Source organism: Dermochelys coriacea, chromosome 4 (assembly GCF_009764565.3).
Source record: "Dermochelys coriacea isolate rDerCor1 chromosome 4, rDerCor1.pri.v4, whole genome shotgun sequence".
Taxonomy (NCBI): domain Eukaryota; kingdom Metazoa; phylum Chordata; order Testudines; family Dermochelyidae; genus Dermochelys; species Dermochelys coriacea.
This window is the reverse complement of record NC_050071.1, coordinates 113,769,028-113,796,578: the sequence shown is the minus strand read 5'-3', so window position 1 is coordinate 113,796,578 and position 27,551 is coordinate 113,769,028. Positions and strand designations below refer to the sequence as shown.

At 41.3% G+C, this 27,551-nt stretch overlaps 1 protein-coding gene across 3 annotated transcripts in view; it reads right to left on the bottom strand.

The window, feature by feature from the left end:
- Positions 1 to 17,737, bottom strand: part of FAM184B (family with sequence similarity 184 member B) — a 96,455-nt gene extending 78,718 nt beyond the window's left edge. For 2 of the 3 annotated variants that reach the window (XM_043514101.1, XM_043514100.1), the window contains exon 1: positions 17,043 to 17,736. In XM_043514101.1, coding sequence (XP_043370036.1) covers positions 17,043 to 17,177 — 135 coding nt within the window. In that variant the 5' untranslated portion in view covers positions 17,178 to 17,736. Of the gene's footprint in view, positions 1 to 17,042 lie in introns of all 3 variants that reach the window. The other variant, XM_038400047.2, reaches the window with a different exon arrangement.
- Positions 17,738 to 27,551: the final 9,814 nt, after the last annotated feature.

Sequence of the window (27,551 nt, the reverse complement as noted above, 5' to 3'; positions counted from 1 at the left end):
TATAACAATGGCCTTGCCTCTGGGATGTGCACTGCTCAGTAGTTGTTAGATAGATATGGAAAAGGTCTTGCATGTCTTTGCAGAGCATGGGAATAATGCTTTGCATTTCTCTCCGTTGCTACTGAAGAATGGGTAACTACATCTCTATGCTGAAAATTCACCTACAATATAACTACTTTAAAACCAAACTTGAACTGGGATGTCAGAAAAGGAAGTGGAAATAAATATGGTTTAAATCCAAGAACATTTCCATTTCCTGTATGTTAACTACCCAAAAGAGCTTTGTTAGATGGAGCTGAACTTATTGGATACTATAACTGCCAGAGGATTTATGGCGCTATTGGAGACTTTAAGTACTTCTACAGGAATTTCCCCCAAGATCAATAGCTTATGTGAGATGGTTAAAAAGCATTTTAAAAGAATCCCAAGAGAGCAACTGGCAGAGTATTAAGTCTTTGCTCTGCTAGTCCTTTTAATGTAAGAAGAGGACACTGGGGGCGACCCTCAAATTTTTACTTTTTCTTCAGCTTAGTATCAGCAACACATATATTGCCCTGGCTGGTTCAAATCTGCTGCCCTACACCTCAAAGGCAGCAACATAAACAGAGTATTTCGTATTTGGGGGATGAAAAAAATTAGCTCAAAGGGAACACTTGTGAGAAGTAATCATTGACTCAATGGGAAAGGCATGGCTTTGTTCCTGAGATGCTATACAAACCAGGCTCCAGTTTGCCCTTCAGCAGGCTCTCCTGCACCCGCGTGGAACCTCACGGAGGTCAGTGGCCAATGTGGAGCCAGCTGAAGCAGTGGGGCTTTAGAAGGCAGTTCTGTGATGTGCTGAAAAAGTAGACACTGCCAACTAACCTGGAAGGCGGGTCCCTTTTCACAATTACTCATGGATATAAATTCTGCTTCTTGCATTTGTTAGGGTACTATCAGCTGACAATTACGTTTGTTTAAAACAATTGCATAGTGAGCTATAGGTTGATACACTTTACTGACCTGGGATTTCATATAAGTGATAAATTTCCCAGGCAGGACATGTGAAATGTGACATGCAACTTTCTCTAACAATAATGGGAGTGGGAGAGACAAGATGGGTGTGGTAATATCTTTTATTGGACCAACTTCTGTTGCTGAGAGAGACAAGCTTTTGGGCCACACAACTCTTCTTCAGGTCCTGGGACCTAACACAGCTACAACTACACTCCATACAATACTGAGAGTTGTGAATCTTATTCTCCTTGCTCACAAGAGGGACAGAGGGTGCAGCAGAGTGGTGGCCTCAGCCCGTGAGGCCACCAGGTCTGACCCTACCACATGAGCCCAAGGCCCATTACCAAAATCCAAGATCATTTACATCTAGGAACTGTTCATTTTCTTCTCTTAACCGCACTGGAAATTGGCCACGAGTTGTGACGAGTAAGCAACACCACGTCAGTACCTCAGTTAGGTCCCAGCGCATTCCTGCTTAACCCACTGTGGCCTGCAGGTGCTGAAAGGAAGGCAAAAAATTCTCTGGTCGTCTGCCAAGTTGGACACTGGGAGAAAAATGTCCTTCCTGACCTCCGAAAAGAGGTTATTGGCTAGACTCACAGCATCCATCAGGCTGGGTTCCCATTCCTATTTTGGTGGGTAGGGTGGGATGCTGGAACAGAGCCGAAAGAAGTTCCACATGGCCCCTGTGCTGGGCTAAATCTTGAGAGCTGGGGAATGCTAGCTAATCAGCCTACTCTCCGCTAGCTGGCCAAGGGGTGCCAGAGACTCCCATGGGAGGAGCTACCTATTTTCACTTGGCAAATGCCTCCCTCCCTTGCTACTGGGACTGCCCCCCTTTCACCACTGGCCCCATCAATTTCCACCACCCATTGATATGGTGGACGACATTTTGCATGGAATGATGCTAAGCCACTAGAGCAGCTTAGAAATCCAATTTAAATAAAAATATTAAGAAACAGCCACAATTCTATCAAGTCTCCTTATCAGTTTAACTGGTAACTCTCACTTCATGACTGTAGATAAATTTAAAACACTTTCTGGATGTAAAACTCAAATGTATGTTTATAGGTTTATTTCATCTGACACTGGAATCAGCCAGCTAAGTAACTCACTCATTGTTCAATTGTAGCCACAACCAAGCAAGTGTCTCAAGTTCCAAAGATAATTTAAAGGGAAGGTTTCTCTAGTCTACACTTTTGTAATTGTTTCTGGGATGTTTAGGGGAAATTTAGAAGAGGCAAAGGGAAGAGATAACTTTGAACTGCAGTATGTCCATGAGAGACCAAAAACATCCAAGCAGTGGGGATATAGAACTTTAATCCCATAATGAAGACTGGGTATCAAATAGCTTTCTGGCTGTTGTTTTCCTATAATTACTTGCTTATGCAATTTATCTTGTTTTGAGAACAAATGTGAATAGATTTATCTGTGCCTGGCCTGAACATAACCAGGAGCAAACACAGGATGAACAATTAAAGGAAAGATTGCTCTGCCTAGAAATGCATCAGCAAACAAATGAGCTAGCTTCTCTTCCACATACTGAGTTATGGTAAAGAGTGTATCCTCTGAGAGTTAATAGGCTGCTCTGTGTTCTGTCTCTTTGGAGACAGCAGACTTAATAATTTCTAAGTGTGCAATGAGAAAGTGTCCCCTTTTGTTATAGGCATTACAGCATGCATGCTCCTCTATTGGGCCTTAGGTCTGCAAAGAACTTAAGCAAATGCTTAGATTTAAGAATGTGAATGGTATCATTAATTTAACAGAACTACTCATTTGCTTAAAGTTAACTATAAATTTAAATGGTCTTTGACCCCAATCATACAAAGTGCTGACCTTCTGAGGCCTTGTCTTCATTAGAGAAAAAGGTGTGTTCTTAACTTGAATTAGGCAAGTTGAGTTAACTAACGTAGGATACAATCCCAGATAAGGCAACACTAGGGTCCCCTGCAGCCTTTAACTTGACCTGCTAACTTGTTTGAAGCCTACAAACTGCCTTGTTTTCACAAGGGTTTTACCTCAATGCAAGAACATAGCTTTTTTCCTAGTGATGATACAGTCCGAGAGCTGCTGCGTGGTCTTAACTCCCACCGTAGTCAGAAGGCAGTCAGTACCACATATGACCAATCTCTTAGACTATATGTACATCCAGAAAAATAGGTGTGTTCTTACAATGAGGTAGCTCACACGTTTTAAGATCCTAGTGTAGACAGGCTGAGTTGTAGTTTTACCTTGATGTAGCTGGACATGCTAACTATCGATTGCAAAAATCCATACGTTCTACCTGCTGTAGAAACAGCCTTAGAGAATGGCAATGTAAGGTCATTATCTAAACCACCACCAAGATACTTATAGTATTTCACTGTCCACCAATTGATACCGGCTGTATGCATGCTGTGATGCTCTCCTGGGGCACCTAGAGCTATGGCTTTGCTGGAGCTTAAACTGTGTGACAGTTCCCTGCCACTCATGTCTGTCTGCCAGCAAACTCCTTGAAACTCTGCCAATCAAAACCCGGAGTTGCAGGTGAGATTCAGTGAACCTCAGTTCCTGAGTTCCCCCAGACATCTCCCTGCAGTGTCCAGTCCCTCTCACTGGACACCTAGAAATTATTAAGTCTGCTGTCTCCAAAGAGACAGAACACACAGCAGTCTATTAACTCACTGAGGATCCGCTCTTTGCCTAAATACACAACACTAAGATGGTTTATAGTGAAACGAAGAACAAATTTATTAATAAAAAACAGATTAAAGTGATACTAAGGAGAGAGAAACAGAAAATGGTTACAACCAACTCCCCAAATAAAACACATTGTTCGTGTCCAAGACAACTTTAGTAAGCTACAATCTTTGCCTATACAGCTTTCTCATTTATATCAAACTACCAGCAACTCCAGCCCTTCCAGGAGCATGATTCAACACACCCAGAATCAGATTGTGTTGTCCCCTCTGCGATGAATAAGGAAGGGTTCTCTCTCCTTTTTAATAGTCCAGTAAACCTCTGGCATGTATCCTTTTGAAGTGTATCCCCAGATAAAGTTAGTCTCCCCTCTGTTTGTCTCTTCCTGTTGTCTTATCATCCTCCTGTTGACTTCGGTGTAAATGTAATTTTTATTCTCTCTCGCATCACCTTGCTCAGTTACATTGGAGACACAGGCAAACCAACATCCCATTATCTAAGACAAAGCTTTCTTATAAAGTCTGCTCCCAAAACATATTTTAAAACATATGTCCAGCACACATACATAACTCTTTACGCACCATCTATCCATACCTCACACAATCATATTCATGACCAGTGTGTCACCAGTTATGACACCTTACTCAATACACTTTTATAATACAATAATATTGTATGCAATCTATCAATTCAATTGCTTATTTTGGAGGGGGTTTAGGCCCCCTGTCCTCCCCTTGCGTTTTGTAGACCATCACTATCACAGATATTTTGTGTCTTATTTATACCAGAGTGTAAAGGAATGTTCAGGACACATAATATAATCCACTGCTGTACAACCTCTGTTAAAGGATTCCATGAGAATGCAATACCTTAAGAAAACTAGGCTAATGGGTTCTGTAGCAACTCCTAACTCAGATACTACTTTTTTTCTGATTGTAAAGTCTCAACCGTAGTAGCTATAATACTGCTTAAATAAATGGGTGTTGGAGATATACAATTTAGAAAGCCACTGAAAAATGGTACTTATGTATAGTATCCAAAACTAAAAATTAGAATGAGAAAAGGGTTACTGAGACTAGAGCCCATACTTGCCATTTCTTTTATACATTTAATGGCTTATTTACTTTTAAACTTTACTACTTTTTATCAATTCTTACATTAGAGGCAAAATGTAAACCATTTCAGATAAAAACATTAAATAAGGGGACTTGATATAGTAGCTTGAATTTGGTCCAAATTTATACTATAAATCAGCATTTATTTGCTAATTATTAAAAGTTCTTTGCAAACTTAATGCAGTTGACTAGGACCAATACAATGCCATGATGGATAAACAGCAGAGTAAAAGAGGAGGTTAAAGGCAAAAAGGCATCATTTTAAAAATTGGAAGTCAAATCCTGCTGAGGGAAATAAAAAGGAATGTAAACTCTGGCAAGTCAAATGTAAAAGTATAAAACTGGCCAAGAAAAAATGTGAAGACCAGCTAACTAAGGACACAAACACTAACTGCAAAAAATTATTATTATTATTATTATTTTTAAGTACATTAGAAGCAGGAAGCTTGCCAAACAGTCAGAGGGGCAACTGGATGATCAAGATGCTAAAGGAACACTCAAGGAAGACAAGGCCATTGCAGAGAAGCTAAATTAATTCTTTGCATCGTTCTTCACAGCAGAGGATATGGGGGGAGATCCCCACAACAGACATTCTTTTTAAGTGACAAATTTGAGGAACTGTCCCAGATTAAGGCATCAACAGGAGGAGGTTTGGGAACAAACTGATAAATCAACCAGTAATAAGTCACCATGACTAGTTGATATTCATCCAAGAGTTCTGAAGGAGCTCAACTATGAAATTGCAGAATTACTAACTATTCCCAGGGGAATTCTGCACCACTTCACATGCGCAGAATTAATGTTACCTACAGATTTTTTTCTCTTCGCAAAATAATACATTCTGCTGGAGAAATGCAGCAATTACACCTTTCACTGACCAGAGGCTGCTGTGGTGCCAGAAGAGAGGGCAGCCAGCTCATGAGCCCGAGCAGCCAGCCATGGAGAGGGAGAGAACAGAGGTTGCTTTTCTCACGGTAACATGCCCGCAGGGCCAGGTGAGAGGGGACAGTATAAAGGGGGAAAGACAGAGTGGGGCACATGGGGCTGCTGGGGGGGTTACAGACACTGGAGTTCAGAAGGGCTAGTGGGTGACAGACTGAGGCAGGAGCACAGGAGCAAGTGCGGTTACAGCATTGAACCAAGGGCTGAATGGGAGTGGGGTGCAGGGACACAAGGGCACCAGGTGTGTGTGTGTGGAGGAGGTGCAGGGAAAGATGGGGATGGGACAGATGTGCCTGACTGCATGGGAGAGGCTAGGGGTCAGCCATGGTCTGTATGGGGGAGGCTCCCCAACTCCCTAACAATCCCTCCCCCCCAAAAAACTCTATTTAATACTTCTCTCCCCAACACCTAACAACCCTCCAGGTTCACTCCCAGGATCCCAGCAATTACTTCTCTCTCTCGGCTCCTCCCATACCCTTGACTCCGCCAAGCCTTTGCACTGCTTCTGAGGTGTGAGGGAAATAGATTTCTGTATTGTAATTTAAATGAATTATTACTCAGAGTTCTGTATTAATATGACTAGTACAGAATCCATTTGTCAAAAAACTAGGGCTGTTTAGTGATTACAAAAATTAATCGTGATTAATTGCACTGTTAAACAATAACAGAATACCATTTATTTAAATATTTTTGGATGTTTTCTACATTTTCAAATATATTGATTTCAATTACAACACAGAATACAAGGTGTACAGTGCTCACTTTATATTTATTTTTGATTACAAGTATTTGCACTGTAAAAAAACAAAAGAAATAGTATTTTTCAATTCACTTAATACAAGTACTGTAGTGCAATCTCTTTATCATGAAAGTTGAACTTACAAATGTAGAATTATGTACAAAAAAACCTGCATTCAAAAATAAAACAATGTAAAATTTTAGAGCCTGCAACTCCTCACAGTCCTTCTTCTTGTTCAGCCAATTGCTCAGACAAACAAGTTTATTTACATTTCATAGAATCACATAATATCAGGATTGGAAGGGACCTCAGGAGGTCATCTAGTCCAATCCCCTGCTCAAAGCAGGACCTAATCCCCAATTAAATCATCCCAGCCAGAGCTTTGTCTAGAGATATTTGCAGGAGATAATGCTGCCCGCTTCTTGTGTACAATGTCACCTGAAACTGGGAACAGGTGTTCTCGTGGCACTGTTGTAGCCAGCGTCGCAAGATATTTATGTGCCAGATGTACTAGAGTGTCATATGTCCCTTCATGCCATTCCAGAAGACGTGTGTCCATGCTGATGATGGGTTCTGCTCGATAACAATTCAAAGCAGTGCAGACCGATGCATGTTCATTTTTATTATCTGAGTCAGATGCCACCAGCAGAGGATTGATTTTCTTTTTTGGTGGTTCGGGTTCTGTAGTTTCTGCATTGGACTGTTGCTCTTTTAAAACTTCTGAAAGCAAGCTCCACACCTCATACCGCTCAGATTTTGGAAGGCACTTCAGATTTTTAAACCTTGGATGGAATGCAATAGCTATCTTTAGAAATCTCACATTGGTACCTTCTTTGCGTTTTGTCAAATCTGCAGTGAAAGTGTTTTTAAAATGAACAACATGTGCTGGGTCATCATCCGAGACTGCTATAACAGGACATATATGTCAAAATGTGGGTAAAACAGAGCAGGGGACATACAAATCTCCCCCAAGGAGTTCCATCAGAAATTTAATTAACACTTATTTTTTAAATGAGCGTTATCAGCATGGAAACATGTCCCCTGGAATGGTGGACGAAGCATGAAGGGACATACGAATGTTTAGCACATCTGGCATGTAAATACCTTGCAATGTCAACTAAAAAAGTGTCCTGCGAATGCCTGTTCTCACTTTCTGGTGATGGCAGCATCATCTCCCTTAAATGTAAACAAACTTGTTTGTCTTAGAAATTGGCTGAACAAGAAGTAGGACTGAGTGGAGTTGTAGGCTCTGAAGTTTTACATTGTTTTGTTTTTCAGTGCAGTCATGTAAAAAAAAATCTACATTTGTAAGTTGCACTTTCATGACAAAGAGCTTGCACTACAGTACTTGTATGAGGTGAACTGAAAAATACTATTTCTTTTGTTTATCGTTTTCACAGTGCAAATATTTGTAAGCAAAAATAGCATACACTCTAATTGCAATTACAACAAGAATACAATATATATGAAAATGTAGAAAAACATCCAAAATATTTAATAAATTTCAATTGGTATTCTATTATTTAACAGTGCAATTAAAACTGTGATTAATCGCGATTAATTTTTTTTAATCCCAGTTAACTTTTTTGAGCTAATTGCGTGAGTTAACTTTGATTAATCAGCAACTCCACAAAAAACATTTCCTGAATCTTTTTCTTGTCTGTATTGTTACAGACATATCTGCTGACAGATATTTTGAAATAAATTACCAAAATAATTGAAACTAGTGTGATTATTTTGTGTTATTTTGACAAATAAATATGCAGAATTTTAAAATATTGTGTGCAGAATTTTAATTTTTTGGCATATAATTCCCCCAGGAGTATACTAACTGTGGTATGCAGCCTATCACTTAAATCAGCCTCTGTACCAGATACCTGGAGGATAAGCTAATGTAACACCTACTTTTAAAAATGGCTCCAAAGGTGATCCTAGCAATTACAAACCAATAAGCCTAACTTCAGTACCAGGCAAATTAGTTAAAACTGTAGTAAAGAACTAAATGATCACACACATAGATAAGCATGATATGATGGGGAAGAGTCAACATGGCTTTTGTAAAGGGAAAATATGCCTCACCAGTCTATTGGAATTCTTTGAAGGGATCAACAAACACTTAGGTTCCTTAGAGTCAGCGCCTATGAGCAGCAGAGCATTGTGAGGCACCCATTGTTACAAGTCAAGTGGTGACACAATGCCTCACTGGTCTGAACTGCTCCCCAGAATATGAAACTTACGAACCTAAGTGGCTGGTTTTTAGTGGGACCAAGGATTCCTAGCTCCCTTGCCTCTTACATTCCTGGTTCCCATTGAGATGGGAGGGTGCCTTAGGCATTCAAGTTTGGAAAGTCTAGCCTGAGTCTTTAATGCTCGCAAAGGGCGATGAGATCCTTTAAGATGCATTGGAAGAGATTACATTATCTCCTGCAAATGTAAACAAACTTGTTTGTGTGAGTAATTCGCTGAATAAGAAGAAGGATCGAGTGGACTTGTAGGCTCTAAAGTTTTACATTGTTTTATTTTTGAATTCAGTTATTTTCTGTACATAATTCTACATTTGTAAGTTCAACTTTCATGATAAAGAGATTTCACTACAGTACTTGTATTAGGTGAATTGAAAAATACTATTTCTTTTGTTTTTTGCAGTGCAAATACTTGTAACCAAAAATAAATATAAAGTGAGCACTGTACACTTTGTATTCTGTGTTGTAATTGAAATCAATATATTTGAAAATGCAGAAAACATCCAAAAATATTTAAATAAATGGTATTCTATTATTGTATAACAGCGCAATTAATTGCTATTAATATTTTTAATCTCTTGACAGCCCTAAAAGACCCCTTTCAATTGCTGTAAGTGTCTACGGTACAGAGCTACAGCAGCATAGCTGCATCACTGTCATAGGTGGCCAGTATAATAGGCATGGGGAGGCTAAACTTCCCCTGGTGCAGCTGTTGCCACCGGATGCCGGGTTGCTGTTTTTTACGGTTTGCACGGGCTAGGAGTGGGCTTCTGCCAGAGGAAATTTTTGCTTATTATTATGCATAATGCAGGTTCCGGGTGGCTGAGGAGGCAGTATCTGCTGCTCAGCTTCCTGGGTTTCCTGCTGGGGGCAGCTCGGGGTCCCGGGAGGGGAGACGCAGCGCAGCGTATTTCCCATTTGGCAGCTGCGGCTGGCCTGGAGCTCGGGAGGTGCAGGTGGGTGCTCGGGTCGCTGGCTGCTGGGGTGTGGAGGTGGCGTTCAGGGCTCCGGCAGGCAGAGCGGTGGGATCTCAGGTGAAAGGGGCGGGGCCAGGGGGCTAGCCTCCTCGAAGGGGGAGTCCACCCACTGCCCATGGCTTCACTGCAGCTGTGTCACTAATGCTTGTAATATAGACATACCCTAAGACTCCTTTTTTAACTGATATAGGATGCCAATGAAGGGAGTGCTTAAGCAAAGTAAGCAGAAAAGCCCTTAAGCATGTGCTTACGTTTAAGCATGTGACTAGTGCCTCTGACTTCAACACACACAACATTCCCCTAAGCCAATTTTCTCCACTGACTAACACAGTCCACGTAACTGAACAGCCAAACAAAAAACAATGTACATCTTGCACAGATGCCTAGCAATCACTAAGTACACAGGGTCAGATGGATCCCTGGGGAAAATGAGTTCCAGAGTGGTGGACAACCCCCACTGAGAATATTCTGCCATCAGCCTCCAGAAGTTCAACCCTGGGAAAATACAGCAGAAGACCGTCTTGTGGTTAAAGCACTAGGCTGGGACTCATTTCACTAATGGCTTTTTGCTTTCTGCTTGAGAGACTAAAGTCTGGAATAGACTGAGACCCACTGGTATGGCTTCAAGAAGTTTGTATATAATGAATATCTAGAGAATGCCTAGTTCTTGCCAGCCATGTCAGAATCTCCTTTTAAACGAAAGTTGATCCATTTCCCTCATTACTGTTCTCTGAAAGCTCATTTGCATTTCTCAAGTTGTCTTAAATAAAAGGGACAATCCTAAGAAGTGTTGAGCACCTGTAACTCCTCTTGTAGTCAATTGCAGTTACAGAGTACAATTACAGAGTTGTGGGTACTCTGTACTTCTCAGGATTGGGCCCAAAGTTTTAAATTCTAAGTTGAATGTTGTTATGATACAGAACAGAAATACAAAGAGTTGGCAAGTGCAACACATACAGTAAGCCAGGGCTGTAGTATTATTCTCACTAGGTTGGGTCCAATACAGAAAGCTAAGTTGACCAAATTCCGCACTCAACTACAGACATGAAAGTCCACTGATTTTAAATCCCTATTGATTTGAATCCATTGGGGTTGCATAGGTATGTATCTGAGAGCAGAAGTGGTCTTTGCGTCAGTCAAGCACAACTACAACTGTGTGAAAGCTGGCAGTTTCCATTTTACAACATGCACTTTGTGAGTTCACATGCCCTGTATTTTGTTTTCAGAACTCAAACTCAAAGAAAAATTCAGCTGAAACTGCTAATTTTACCTTGTTTTAGGTTTAACTAGTTTCCACCAATCCCATAGATCTCCCCAGGTCCCAAGGTCCACTTGAAACTTGAATATAGTTTGCCACAAGGTTTGTGATCTTGGCAAACTGGGCCAAAGTTTCGGGTTTGCAGTGAAACATAGATTTCATTATGAAAGTTTTACACAGACTTAATAAAAATCCATTGAGCAAGTGTTTGTTTTTCTTCCTTCCCTTTGTAGGACACAAATCTGAGTCATCCAAACACCGACTAGGAATACTTTACACGAATATCAGTGCACACACATAGTATTGCCAACACCAAGCATTCCTAGGTCCTGAGTCAAACCCTCCAAAAATCTTGAGTTTTATCAAAAACAATCTCATGATTTTAAAACCAACCAACCAAAATTTTTGAAACTTTAGGGTTCATGTGTTTAAGCTTCTCTCTGGAACCAGGACAACTAGAAACTTCATGTTCATTAAAATAAATAAATAAATAAAGAAAGAATAGAGATTCTCGTATGATCCAGGAGCTGGAACAACATCAGATATGCAATAAAAATCACAAGAGTTGGTAACAATGTGATGCTTGCCACCCTTTCAGTGTTGTACTAATAAAAAGAGTTCTTCACATCATAGGCATATATCAGGAAGCTGGAGGTCTAGCTAAACTCTCAAATAGTGAGAAAGTACCTGTGGTTACTGGTTCCTTAAAATTTGAGGGTGTAGGAGCAGGATTTTATAATTGTACTATAAGAATAGAGGCACTAATGTATGTCTTGATTTCATTTTACCAGCCACCCTTTTTAAATAGCAGAAAGGAATGACCCTCTGGGACATTGGTAGGAATGCATCTGACAGACTGCCAGTGTCTGTACTGATGTTAAGGCAGGGACAGACCAGAACAATCCTTATGACTGATTATGGTCACCCTTTTGTTTTAGGATAAGTTATAATGTCTACTATGGTTTCCTATATGTATTACAAATTAAGCTTCAGAATGGTAGTCGTGTTAGTCTGGATCTGTAAAAGCGGCAAAGAGTCCTGTGGCGCCTTATAGACTAACAGATGTATTGGAGCATGAGTTTTCGTGGGTGACCCACTTCGTCGGATGCAAATTAGGCACTCTATTACAAATTAGGCACTCTAGTTAAATATACATTTCTTTCTTTTAAGGTTTAGTAAGTAAAAGACAGGATCTTGTATTGTGTCTATGTTAAGGAGATTCAAAATAAACTGACACTGTTTGTATTCTCAAAGGTCTCTGTAAAAAGACTGTTTGTGTGAATGAGGAATGTATGCATCAGGAAAAGATAAGGTGTAAAGGCCATTGTTATAGCCAGATGGTCAAGGAAAAAGGACAGGTTTCAGAGTAGCAGCTATGTTAGTCTGTATTCGCAAAAAGAAAAGGAGTACTTGTGGCACCCTAGAAACTAAGGTTTCAGAGTAGCAGCCGTGTTAGTCTGTATTCGCAAAAAGAAAAGGAGTACTTGTGGCACCTTAGAGACTAACAAATTTATTAGAGCATAAGCTTTCGTGAGCTACAGCTCACTTCATCGGATGCATTTGGAAAAATGTTTTTTCCACCAAATGCATCCGATGAAGTGAGCTGTAGCTCACGAAAGCTTATGCTCTAATAAATTTGTTAGTCTCTAAGATGCCACAAGTACTCCTTTTCTCCTAGAGACTAACAAATTTAAAAGGAATAAAGAGACTTAATGACACCAGAAAATCATCAACACTCATCCATAATGAAGGAAGGGCAAATTGATGGTCCTGAGGTGAAGGCTGGCACCCCTAAAGACAGGACAATTGATTAAATCGGAACCAGGACAGGATAACCCTCTCAGAGGTATATTGGAATGTTTACATCCAAAGATACATCAATTAAGAAGTAACCAGTCACAAACTGACACAGCAAAATCCATAGACTTCAACAGAGAAAAAAGACTATAAGAACAGGGAGCTTGGTCATGGGACTTTGGGTTCATCTTGCCACACTCCAGAAGCATTGGATCGCAACCGATAGAGCCCTGCTCCCCTCTGTGACCAATCTGGCTGGCCACTAGATTGATCCAGACTCTGGACTGGTAACTAAAAATCAACTGTCAGGACTGTGTGCGTGGTGTGTGTGTGTGTGTGAGAGAGAGAGAGAGAGAGAGATTGAAAAGCATATGCTAACTGTTGTATTCTCAACAAATGCGGCGTGCCGCCTTCTTCTCTATAAAGAACCCTGTGCTTCTTATAAGTATAACAAGGGGATTGATGTATTGAAAATACTATTGTGGTTGTTTTCTAATTTTCTTTATTTTTTTGTGGGAAGCAAATCAATCTACAGCTTCCTGTACCAAGATATGAACATCTTTTCTCCAGTGAAACTCTGTGCAGTCACTTGCTCCATCTATGCTATAAACAAGGATGGCTTGCAAACTCTTTATATTCTGGCACTTCAAACTCATACAACTCTATTATGCAGTATTTAAAATGAAATTAGTCATTTTCCCACAGCCAAACTGATGTTCTCTTACATCACTTGCATATAGTTATTAATAACCACTGCTAATACTATCTGACATTTATATTGCACCTTTCATCCCAAAGGCTTTTCTTTGCTTTACAAGCTACATACATACAGGCAACCTCAGCCCCTTCCATGCAAAAATGCACTTGGCTAAAAGTACAAAAGCTATGCCATAATCTTCCTCCTTGTGAGCAGAATTAGCAGTGATACTATTTGTAAGTATGGGACAGGCGGGTCTAGGGCCTCCCCATAAGATTAAAGGCCAACTCCCTCGACTAAGCGAGAGATGAACCACTAGGCCCAATCCACAAGTTAATATGTGGGACAATGAAAGAAAAAACAGGAACGGGAGTGAGGTACAAGGTTAAAAATGACGGAACCTGAAGGGGACCCTGAGCAGAGAACCCTAGACCGTGTCCACTGCTCCTCAAAGGTGTCTAAGGCATCAGCGGACACTGCCTAGAGGAAATCTGCCTGGAGACATGATTGGATGGGGGACTGGAAATAGTCCCTAAAGTCAGAGTAACCCCCTCTCTAGCTTCCTCCTCCTCATGTGATGGATGGCCATCTTTGACAGTGCCAGGAGGAGGTTGGCGAGGAGGTCCTGTGACTTTGTGGGACCATGGATGGGATGAATTAAGAGATGTGAGAAAATGTTCAGCCAGAATCTCTTAGGTTCTGGAGGAGCTGGAAGTGAGGCTGCACCTCAATACACAAAAAAATTATTTCCTCCCTCCCCCCACCCAATCACTGAAATACTGACACCTTTGGGATGGAAGGTGGAAGCTCTTTAACCACATATAGCAACATTATACATTAGTTTCAGGTTAGAGGTGGAGGTGAATACTATATCCAGTTGAAATTGAAGGGGGGAATTTACTGTAATGTATTGTAATTTTCAAGATTGGAATTTGGCCAGGAGAAGAGGACCAGTCAAAGGGGCATCTTTTTAGTTGCTAGGCCAAAATCTGAACTACTTGGACAGTTTTTCCAAACAGAAGCCAAATTTTTCAGCTGGCCTCACTCTGGCCTCTGAATTGCAAGAGAGATGTTGCCTGCTGAAATTCTGAGGCCACTTTTTGAAAAGTGAGACCTTTTCTGAAGCCTACTATGGTAGTGTTTCATTGTGTTTATTTAATTTAACATTGCTGTATCAAGAATTTAAAAAACAAAACGGCAAGAGACTTCAGCCCAAATCCTGCAATGATCTCTGCATAGGAATAGCCTTAATAAGTATCTCATTGCAATAAAAAAAAAGTGCATAAGGGCCACATCCTATTATAGTGTGAATTACTCTTCAGGTGTATTTTTATGAGCTTCAGGGATAAATCATCTCAGTTTTAGATGATGTAGCAGTATCCAGAGGATGAATCCCATCAAAGGCAAAGAATTCTAATGGAGGAATTCTAACAAAAAGCTCTGAAAAGCCTTACATATCACTGGCTAAGGATTTCAGTGGTGGGGAGGGCTTTGCACTCACGATGAATAAGAACAGACACCAGATTTATTTTTCCTAATCCAGAGACAAACTTTACAAAATACTGTTGCTGTAGTTTGGGACAGAATAAAAGAATTTCTCTCAACATTTATTTGGAATTAAATATGCTTTCAAGCAAAATTTTGATATGACTTAAATGCTTGTGGAAGGCAGCATGCTAAAAGCCTCAGAGAATGAAAACCTCTATTTATCCATAGAGAGTTTCAGCAGCATGTTTCGCCACTCTGCTGCACAAATATGCTTCAGGTCTGATCTGGCAGGATCACCTGGAAGGTTGAGTTGGTGATCCTATGAACTACTGATGCTGTAAACAATCAAGTCTCACTTTAAAAAAATAAAACTAAGTAATAATCTTACTATTGTTTTTCACATTGAAAAAATGACAAGAACTTGAAAATTAGCATTTGAATGTGATTCTTATGGATCAACTACTTCAGCATGCCCTGTGTGGTGTGTCATAGATCAATAAAGTAGAGTAAGCGTAAGAGGTTGCTGCTATTTTGAGTCTTCAGCCAAAGATAAAGTGGACCAATGATAGTGGCTGAACCAGTAGGTAAAAAATGAGGAGCCATTTAAATTAATCTTCCAGTCACCTTTTGTGCATGCATAGTTGTGGGGAAAGGGAGCAGCAATGTCAGGGATAAATAAAAAATGAACATGATTAAACAAGTCATGACCTTACATGCTGATTATTTATAGGTACTTATATGGGCCTCATCCCAGTTGTGTCTGAATACCTCCCAAGTAATGAAATGCTACAGATATGTGCACAAGTAGTTTAAGTTTACTATAGGATCAAAATGTGCATTCATGTGCAAAAATGTGCATTCATGTGTGTATATAAAATAAGTAGAAATAACCATTACTATACACATGCACAAACACAAAACACTGGTGTATATCTGTGTGGACAGCATACATACAACACACTCCATATTTATCATTATTTAGGGATGACTGAAGAAGTCACAAGTAGCACAAAATACAGTATCCCTGCCCAGTGAATATTATATTTTCATGATTTCTTACTATTTTATATTCATACCATATTTATATCGGTGGCAATTTAAACTGGAGTTAGTACTTTATTAATTAATAATGAAGGGAGTGGAGGTTATTAGACAGATTAATGGACCATGTGCAGTCATGTCTCCATAGATTGTGTTGAGCTTGCATCATATGTAGAAATCAAGCACATAAACCTGGGCTGGAATTAGAGTTTTTTTTTTCTTTCATTGACACAGGTGCAGTGTACAAATAGCTTGAAGGACAGTTACTACTGCTACAGGGTTTGGGGCTTTTTAAAACTTTTACATGGCCAGGCTAAACCACTGATTTACCTGTTTCAGAGTAGCAGCCGTGTTAGTCTGTATTCACTAAAAGAAAAGGAGGACTTGTGGCACCTTAGAGGCTAACAAATTTATTTGAGCATAAGCTTTCGTGAGCTACAGCTCACTTCATCGGATGCATTCAACTCAGGATTAACTGACAGGCTCTATTGAGATATGTAAGAGGTAGTGAGGTAGTTTAGTCCACTCTGACCCCCAATACCTATGATCCTTTGCTAAGGTAACTGAATCTATTTTTTATTTTCGCAAACACACCTGAAACAGGTAGCTATGCAACATATGCTATAAGCAGTATTGCTTTCCACACAGCAAAGTTATTAGACTTGTGGGCAATATTACTTCAGAACCAGTAAAAGGCAAACGAACTCTGATCCTTAGGACTTGAGATAAAAGCCGGATAATATCCTCCCATCTACTTGACATAACTTCGGAGAGTTGCAGCTCTCTCCGTTGCTATAATCAGGGCATGCTGTCCGCCGCGACTTGAGCGTTAGCCGCAGAGGCAACAAGCCATCTATTGAGGTTGATTTGTAGCACCCTGAGGGAAAGCGTTTGGAAATGAAGTTTCTGCACATAGATCCCCCAGGTATTTCCTTATGAGATAAGCTAAAACGCCTTCCTCTCCTCTTTGAGGGGGGGATCATCACGAGAGGAAATTTCCAAGCAGCCAGCCACCCCCCACAGCCCCGGCCCCCTCGCCCGAAAGGGGCTGAACGAACAGCAAGATTTACCTTGGTGAGCTGGGCAATCTTCTTGCACATTTTCAGGTGGAGTTCCTGGTTGCCTTCCTCTGTCGAGCTGCAGTGAGCGGCTTTAGCTTCATTGCAAGTCCCGGGCTGATGAATCTTGTTTGTGCCAGAGGCCATCAGACATGAAATGTTTTAATCTCTCTCTCAAACCAGACGTAGATGTGTGTGTGTGTGTTTGCTCTAAGTCCTGTGCGGCAAGTCTGGCACCACTCCCCCCCCCCCTTTCCCCGTGTGTTGCACACACACAGTCCAGTAGCACTAGGAACTTCAGCCCCTAAACAGGGCAGCCGGAGCAGCTGCCCCCCTCCTTTCTATGCTTCCCCAAAACACCCAGGCGACGAGGCAGACAACATGCGCTCCTCCTGCTCAGGATTTTTTTTCTGATTATTATTATTATTCTTTCTCTCCAAATGGTTGAGCTTCCGCCGCGAGAAGATGCCAATGGCTGGATGCTACAAATTCCCCAGAGGCGACGCTGAGCCAGTCATACAGCCCGCAGCACAGATATTGCCGGAGATAGATTACAGAGGAGCTCTGCAGACTAAATCGTACCACTGGCTTGGCGATGGCAGGGGGCACAGGCGGGTGCCTTTGGCACCTTGTTGAAGGCTCTATTGTACGGCTCATCGCCAGGGTGCATCAGCAAAGCAAAGTACTTCAAGAATCGTGTTAGTTTCACTTTGCTCCTCCGCTCCCACGTGGGATGAAGCAGCCCCTTCCAGCCAGGGAGCATGTAGGGGGAGCGTTGAGCAAGTTTGGGTAGGATGGATCTTGGCAATCGCTCTGCTTATTACGCAGAATTGATCCGTTTTCCTTTGATGCATCAAGTGCAGAAACTCTTTACACGCTGGAAGGTTGCAGGTGCCTAGGTTCCAGGTCCTTTTCTCTCCATCTGCAGCCCTGGCTCCTGTGCAGGGGGTTTAGGCTTCTGAGTCTAAAAGAGACTGCAGAAGAGGCAGGGGAAAGAGGTGTGAAAGAAAGACAAAGTGGCACAAAAGGTGCCAGGAAGGGGAAATGATTGAGACAGGGGAGAGGAGGACAAGGCCCTGAGGAGTGAAAATAGGTAAGGAGATGATGCTACAAAAGCAATGGGAAGTGTTTAAAAAAAGGAGGTGGGGAGAGGGAAGGAAGAAGAAAAATGGAAAGAAGGTCAGAAGAAATGCAAGGAGAAGGAAAGAGAGAAGGATGAAAAGGCAAACAGGGAAAGACACTCCAGACCCCAGGCTTTGGAGCATCCTTTGAACTGCAGCCAGTGCAAAAGATTCCAAAGGGGGAGGCAGCAGGCCCCTGGTCATCAGGGACTCCATCATCTCCCAGGTGGCTGTGGCTGCCTTCAGGGGACGCTGTCCTGTTCCTTCCCCCTGCAAGAGTCTCAACCGCTTCACTCCTCCCGGGAACGAGGGGGAAAACACCAGGAGCCGCAGCTAGTGGGTGGTGGGGAAGGGGAGACCTCACCCAGGGGATTAGAAATGGGTGGAATGTGAGTGAAGAAAAGGGGAAAAGGCAGCCCCAGGTAAGTGAAAAAGGAGGGAGAAAACAGAGATCCCCGGGAGCATAGGTGGCGCGTTATATGGGCCCATGGTGCCCGTGCTCTACCAATATTTAAGAACGTTAAATATGCATATGACTTTTTTTCCACACGTTTATTTTATAAATAGATTTCAACTAAACAAAGTTCAACATTTATTCTGTTACACTTCAAAATAACAATAGTATTGTTTCTTAAAATTACGCACACTGATGTTGGTTGTTGCAAGAAGCCTAATCTTCAGTGTATTAGAAAAATGCATTATAGCCTAGAAAATCAGTGCTCAAAGTTTCTAATTGGAAAACTGTTAGCCCATCCTTTATGTTAGCGGTGATCTTCCTTTTGCTTCAATAGTGTAGGACTGAGCCCATATTGTGTAATCAGGCTTCAGTTCAAATAAAACTCAGGCATTTGTATTAAACTTGTACAGTACATATAGTACATCTGTAACAGTTCTAGGGTTGCCAATCCTCTTGGATTGTCCTGTAGTCTCCAGAAATTAAAGATTAATCTTTAATTAAAGATAATGTCATGTGATGAAACCTCCAGGAATTCATCCAGCCAAAGTTGGCAATCCTAACCAGTACATATTTTGTTTTCTGCATATAGGTTCTGATCCAAATTTCACTGAAGTCAACAGGAGTCTTTCCATTGATTTAAGTGGGCTTTGGATTGGGCCTGTGAGTCCTGGCTACTTCTAGGGGAGGGAAAGCATCAAATATGGCCTCCCCTTTCAAAACATTTTTGAAATGTTTTTCTTCCCTCTACAAAAAAGTGAAGGGTTCAGAACAAAACCTGCATGCAGAATAAGTAAACCTACCTAGTCCTTATCTGGAATTCTTGTACAACAATAATATAGCAGTGACAAGCTGTTTTGCTAACATAACAGCACTTTGTCATATTGCCCATTTATTCTATATGAGTGACTCAGAGGTCAGAAACACTCCTCCATAACTGGTGAGTCAATAGAAATAAATCTTTCAAAGATGCTCTAAATCAATATTATCAGATTGGCAAACACTGGTAAAATTATTATAAAATACTTGCCATCTTAAACTAGCCAAGTTTTGTTGTTCTGGCTAAAAGCTTCATAAGGATTGAAACGTTTATTCAGGCTTTCAAAACATGTATATCACATTCTAAGCCCTTCATATTATTCAAACAAGTATCAATATAATTTAACTAATGGTTTGATTCATAAGCATCAAACCCTCCTGCCTGACCTGTCCCATCAGCTCAACGGAAACTTAAATACAGCAACCCACCTCTGTCCTAAAACCCCACACACAAAGATCTTCTTTTATATGTTCTAGAAATAACTGCTAATGAAAGACATGAATGCTTTACACACTTAATTCAACAGTTAGAAAAAAGGATATTCGCTCCGCAACACTTACATTAATGTGTGTGTGTTTATGGTCTTGTATAATTTATGTACTGTGAAGTGTTTTGAGAGCTTTTTAGACAGGATAATAAACATGAAGCCCGATTCTTTCATCAATTTACATGGGTGCCAATCCCATTAAAGGTAGCGGAATTTGTGCTTGTGTATCTGAGGGCAAAATTTGATTGAAATGCTAGACCAGATTGTTTTACAGTTTTTTAGTCCAATACTATTGAAAATCTGAAGAGCAGTTAGGCTAGTCACTTTTGTTCCTGAAATATTTTATATCATCTTAATTAAATTATCAATAAAATGGACTGCAACTCCTCAGATCAGGGACTGTATCTTCCTCCTCTATCCCTGCTGGGATCTTTGGATACTACTGCAATACAAGTAAGTAATCATTGTCATATCTGATATTTATTTAAATTCACTTTGTCACCAAAATACCTTTTTGGAGCATAAAAAATTCAGAGCCTAATATTCCCATCCTAAAGAAAAGCCCTCTGGAGGGAAAAAGTGATCTGAAAGCTCTGTGAAACTAAGTAAAGTCACCAAGTTTGAGGAACGTTTCTCTGGGTAGGAGAAATCTGGACCTGTCGGTAGGGGGAAGGTGCTGCAGTCTTCAAATACTGCAGACCCAGCCGAGCTGAAGGGAACAAAGGATCTGAACAGATGGATTCCAGAGTATCAGTAGGGAGCAAAAAGAACAGGAGTACTTGTGGCACCTTAGAGACTAACAAATGTATTAGAGCATGAGCTTTCGTGGGCTACAGCCCACTTCATCAGATGCATAGAATGGAACATATAGTAAGCAGATATATATATACATACAGATAAGTTGGAAATTACCGTACAAACTGTGAGAGGCTAATTAGTTAAAATGAGCTATTATCAGCAGGAGAATAAAACTTTTGTAGTGATAATCATGATGGCCCATTTAGACAGTTGACAAGAAGGTGTGAGGATACTTAACTTTAGGGAAATAGATTCAATATGTGTAATAACCCAGCCACTCCCAGTCCCTATTCAAACTCAAGTTAATGGTATATAGTTTGCATGTCTCCCTGACCTGCTCCTCTTGGCAGCATGACTTCCTCAGAAACTGCTGCCATTCGCTTCACCTGTGCCCTAACCTCTGCTTTCCCCTAAGGATATAGCTACCAAGCTTTGCGTAGCTCCATGAGTGACATTTCTTGCCAGTTATCTAATTTACATATTGGCATATAACCATAAACTTCCATTATAATTGGGTGTGATTCAGTTTCAATGAAAGTTATCAGTTTAACAACTCTAGTAAATGAAGTTTGCTGTTTATGTCCATGGTAGTGCTACGGCAAGCTTGCCATGCACTGTCCTGCCTGCCAGCATGGTTCTATCCGATCCACAAGGGGTAACAAAGATAGTTCAGTGTCTCCACAATCTGTACAATTTTTGGCCTTTCTGCTGAGTCTGCCACTTAGTGCAAACTGTGGTGGTAAATTTGTCATGTGGGAGCTAGAACTGAGGCCAACCAAACTAATCTCATATAGAGGACACAAAACATGTATTAGATCAGATAGGAACAACTTCAAACTTTACAGTGTTTTACTGGATTCAGATTGGTGACCTACCGATAAGAGGCACCATAGTCCACTAGATACACCCTGACCAGTGGTGCAAGTATGGCGGTACAGTACAGTACGGCATACCAGTATGATATTTATAACCGGTACTCTGTACTGGAAAGACACAGAAGGAGCAGACCGGCATGGCTGTACCACCCTGAACCCTGCCCCCAGCCCTTCCACGCAGTTGCATCTCCTGTACAGCAGCTCCACTGGAGGACAGGGCTGGGGGAGGGGCTGGGGTAGTATGACCACGCCGGAGGAGCTGCTGGCCCCACGTTCTGCTCCTCCTGTGTCTTTCTGGTACAGAATACGGGCTATAAATATCATACTGGTATGATAGTTTTTCATAACTGTCAAACTTTAACCATTTGGGATGAAATTTTCCATGCCTGGAATATGCCTCCGTCTGGATTTTTTAAAAAAGTTTCAGCCAAAATGATAGGAGTTTTCTAAGACCAAGGTTAGGGGAAAATACATTATTTTTTTCATGTGAAAAAACTACTAACAACTGTTTCATTGAGAAGTTCTAATTCCCTCATGCTCTGGAGTAGAGACTTGAAATTTGGTAAGGGGCAGCCTTTGTATTAGAGATGTGCCTTTGGCTATTCCTGTGGCAATCTGCCCAAATTTGGGCAAGTTACAAGCCTTTGAAAAATCTAAGATGCACCCATTAAGAGTTTTTATAGTCTTTAATAAACAAGTAATGTCATTGCCAATTATTGGACCTTAGCTAAGGTCAGATGAAGCAGTTTCTGATATAGTCAATTATTTACTGTCCCTGGTGACCAGTTAGCCATGTTTTATTTCTATTAATTCACTGCAAATCTTAAATAAGATAACACTGGTATTTCAAAGAGTCACTACAATTTTAACACCACAACTCTTCTTTCTCCTGATCTCATTGTTCTTGGAATATTCCCATTCCATTAAAAACCATAGTTCACCTAAATCTAATGTGGGCTTCTACACCCTCATAGTTTGTATATATGACAGAACTGATGTGCCATCCCCAAATAGTAACTGAGCATGCTCGAGCTCAGGGCTCAGCAGTACCTTCCTTGCAGTTATAGCACCCTGGCACTCTGGGCCATGGTGAAGCTAGGCCCTGGAACTGAGAGCAGTAAGCCTGTCTTCACTGTGCTCTCATTGACTTCCCTACTGGCACCCAGGCAGTGTGGACAGGGAGAGTGTCTATCCTGAATACAGAGGTGATAAACAGTTCGAGTGGGGGTGCAGAGAAAAGGTGTTGACTGGGACAAGGAACCACTGAGGCACTGGGACTGGAGGCTGGGACGAGGGAGAGAAACTGGGACTGGAAAATGTGGGGAAGACAGGGATCAGTTCTGCAAAGAGACTGGGATCATGGGAGCTTGGACAAAGAGTGTGGGGGTGCAGAGAAGACCGGGACTTGCTGGGCAAGGAGATTAGGATTGGGAAGTAGTGGAGAGGAGGATGGGCAGCTCTGACAAGCACCTGGGGTGTGAAGGAAGAACTGGAACTGGGTAGGCAAAAAAATGGGGCAAAGGGCATGGGAAAGGTGAGATTGGGACAAAGGGCAGTACAGATAGGGGAGAGAAAACTGAAATTGGGTGAGGAGCCTGAGAAAAGAGACTGGGAGCCAGTGGGGGGAATGTTGGTGGTGCAGGAGCAATGACTGGTGGCCAGATGGGTGTTGGAGAGAGACAGATTGGCTGAGGAGCTGGGAAGGAGGAACTGGGACTGGCTGGGTCAGGAGGCTGGGATTTGGCTGAACAGACTGGAGAGGAAAACTAGGACTTGCTGGGAAAGGTGGCTGGGACTGGGATGAGTAACCTGAGAAGTGAAGTCTGGGGCTGGCTAAGTGAGGACAATGGGCCTGGGATGAGGTGATGGGGTGGGAGAAGAGACAGAACAGGAACAAGGTGGAGGGAATGTAGCAGAAGGGGTCACACTTGGGAATGGGAGATAAACGTGTGGCAACTAGAATACACTTCTCTCCAGAGCATGGAATGGAAACCAAGATTCCTGAATCTCACCATTATTTTGGTGTCTGCAAATACATGTGAAAACCACTGATGTGACCTAGTAGGGATGTAGTAGAAGGGGTCACACTTGGGAATGGGAGATAAACGTGTGGCAACTAGAATACACTTCTCTCCAGAGCATGGAATGGAACCCAAGATTCCTGAATCTCACCATTACTTTGGTGTCTGCAAATACATGTGAAAACTACTGATGTGACCTAGTAGGGATGGTCCACACATACATGTGACACCTTTGAGACTAACACATTTATTTGAGCATAAGCTTTCGTGTTAGTCTCTAACGTGCCACAAGTACTCCTTTTCTTTTTGTGAATACAGACTAACACAGCTGCTACTCTGAAACATACATGTGAGTGTGAGGCCTTTCCCCCCCACAAAATAGTCTATAGTCTAAGGGAAATTACTGACTGAGTTGTAGGTTTACCTCTTCTACAGACTGATGTTACTGCTATCAGTTACTCCATCAGCTCAAGTGGCAGAGGTCTATGTCAGGGGTGGGCAAGCTTTTTGGCCTGAAGATCACATCGGGGTATGGAAATTGTATGGTGGGCCATGAATGCTCATGAAATTGGGGGTAGGGATGTGGGAGGGGATGAGGGCTATGGGCTGGGGGTGCAGGCTCTGGGGTTGGGCTAGAAATGAGGAGTTCAGGGTGCAGGAGGGGGGTCTGGATTCGGGTGCAGGGGGGAGTGAGGGTTCTGGGCTGGCGGGAGCTGAGGAATGGATTAAATGGTCTGACGGGCTGGATGTGGCCTGCAGGCCATAGTTCGCCCACCCCAGGTCTATGTGGTAGATCTAAAGGTTCCAATTCTTCTTAAAGCACTCAAAAGTCAGGAAATACAAGAGCTAAGGTTGCCTAATTCAGCCCCCTTGTGAATATGCATTATGATACAGTCTTTAATTACATGATGGCTTCTCAGGGTCCCATCCAGTCCTACATCCATTATTCTATGATCACATACTGTTTTTTCCAATACAGTTATCAACATGATTTATTACCACCTTCATATACACAACTTAGAGCTCTACTACTTGAGCTAAAGAACTAGCTTGTAGCAGAAGTAGGCTGTTAGCCTCTATGTGGACCAAGGCTTAAGTTGACAGCACCTGGGACCCTATGTCAATGGGTTACAGTACAAATCTCTTAATGAAATCTGTTCCTGGGGCATATTTATTCTGAAAGGCATGGTGGCTAAGGAGATGAGGCTTCTGGTTGTCATACTGGAGATCTGAGTTCTCTTTCGTAGTAGGAATATAAGGCCTAGCAGAAATATTACCATCACTCTGTGGAAGAGGTGAACCTACAACTCAATATCCTGGCTCAAAATCCAGTGTGATTTTCCCTAGGCTATAAAATGTTATGTGTGGAAAGGCCTCACACTCACATGTACACTTTTCTTGAGATGCAAGCAAGCATAACAGGGTTGCCAATGTGTGACTATCAAAAATAATTTAGTCCACACTCTGACTTTGAAAGACCTCTACAGTTTAATTAAAAAACAGTCATATCTCTTTTGTGTTACTAATGCATCCGATGAAGTGAGCTGTAGCTCACGAAAGCTTATGCTCTAATAAATTTGTTAGTCTCTAAGGTGCCACAAGTACTCCTTTTCTTAGTGCACCAAAAAGCACTGAAAACTGGCAATTTTTTTTGCACACTCCTTTAATGGAAAAAGATGGATAATTTAATTTTTCAGAGTAGATATCTAATGGGATAATATTTACACCACTCCATTCCTGAAAGTTCAGGGTGCTCTGTTGTTAAGTATATATTCCTAATGCTTTTTAAAGGATCATTATTTTAGCGGTTCCAGTCAATTACTTAGAAAATGAAGACCCAGCAAGTACTAATCACATGGAGGATTTGTGTGTAATAATAGATATTTTTGCAAAGTGACTGCTTCCCTAGCACAGTATTAGTTTCATCCTGTATTTTGTTTTTAAAAGTGTCACTTAAGGTATGAGGAGTAATTATTGCACAGCCACTGTGTATTACTCTAGGATTACTATTGCCTTCTCCCTAGATAAGTAATGTAGTATCAGGCAAAAACATTAGCCCTGACAATTTGATAACAAGAATTTTTGGCTATTCTACTTAAAGGATCAGGTATCTGTTTTTTATACACCACGTAACAACCCAGTTATGTTGTAGTACAGTGTGTAAGGAAAACCCCCCAACGTGCTTGTTTATTAGTCCAATAAATTAAAGGTTCTTGTTATCCTGGGGCTGCTTCCCTTAGTTCCCAACATATAGGTCACACTCACCATAATCCTGGAACACAGTTGAAAAGATAAAATTGTTTTATTATTTTTGCAGATAAAAAACTGTTATCTTGCCTCAAAAACATTACTTTGACCCAAAACTGAAACAAGACTGACCCCTGGTGGTCATGTTCTGGATGTTTGTCTGAATGATTTTAGCATTCTCTTGGAAAGAAGAAAAGGAGTACTTGTGGCACCTTAGAGACTAACAAATTTATTAGAGCATAAGCTTTCGTGAGCTACAGCTCACTTCATCGGATGCACGAAAAGCTTATGCTCTAATAAATTTGTTAGTCTCTAAGGTGCCACAAGTACTCCTTTTCTATTTGAGAATACAAACTAACACGGCTGCTACTCTGAAACCTGTCATTATGCAAGGTCTTGGAAAGAAAGAAGTGTTCCTCTTCTGAGTAGATATGTGGGGCATGTTTTAAATTCTTTTTCTATATACACTGCATCATTGCTGAAGGGGATAAAAGAATATTATTTGGGAAGATTAAGTTTGCAAACCACAACATGTTTTGGGTTTCAGTCCCATACTTTTGGGAGTATGTTAAAAAATACTATTCATTTCCTAATGGAAGTTGCCCAATTTGAATGCAATTGTATGATGAAGAGGAGAATATTTGAAACTCAAGCCAGAGTAATTAAACAAAATAGTATCACTTCTCCTATATGATGGCCTAGAATTTCTCCTTTCTAAATGTGCAACCCTATAAATAGCGGTAAGTAGATACTAAAACATCCCCCAAAACTCTGCATGAATGTCCAGTGAATTTAAGTTCCTAGTGTTCTCAGTCTCCATGATTACATACCCTTTTCTACAATTTTTGTGACTCTGCTCTTTGAGTACCTTCTCAGATTCTCCACTGTTTTGCATGTTGTATAATGACAGGTTTCAGAGTAGCAGCCGTGTTAGTCTGTATTCGCAAAAAGAAAAGGAGTACTTGTGGCACCTTAGAGACTAACAAATTTATTAGAGCATAAGCTTTCGTGAGCTACAGCTCACTTCATCGGATGCATCCGATGAAGTGAGCTGTAGCTCACGAAAGCTTATGCTCTAATAAATTTGTTAGTCTCTAAGGTGCCACAAGTACTCCTTTTCTTTTTGCATGTTGTATAGTCACTTATGCAAAGTGACCTGTGCAAAGTGTAAAACACTATTATTCTGGTTTGGTAGTATTTTACACCTACTTTGCACTCACTCTGTACTAGCATACATGACAATGCAAGATGTGAAGCAGCTGAGAATCAGGTCCATTGTGACAAATTCTGTTCACATTAAGATTCTGTTTAAAAGTAGGTGCCTGGGAATATGTTACTGAAACCTGATTTGATTGTGTCCATGCTGGCTGGCTGATTTGTGCTAGAAATAATTTTAGCTGGAGCTGTGTTTAAAAATTGAGGCCCCGTCTAGATTGACAAGTTTCTGTGCAGTAAAGCAGCTTTCTGCGCTGTAACTCCCGAAGTGTACACACTGCCAAGCCACTTAGAGTGCAGAAACTGCGCAGCTGTAGTGCTCCAAAAAAACCTCACCCCAATGAGGGGCGTAGAGCTTTCTGTGCTGGGCCTATAGTGCTGCAGTGCCAGTGTAGACACCGTGAACGATTACAGCATGGCGATTGGCCTCCAGGAGGTGTCCCACAACGCTTGTTCTAACCTCTCTGGTCATCGGTTTGAACT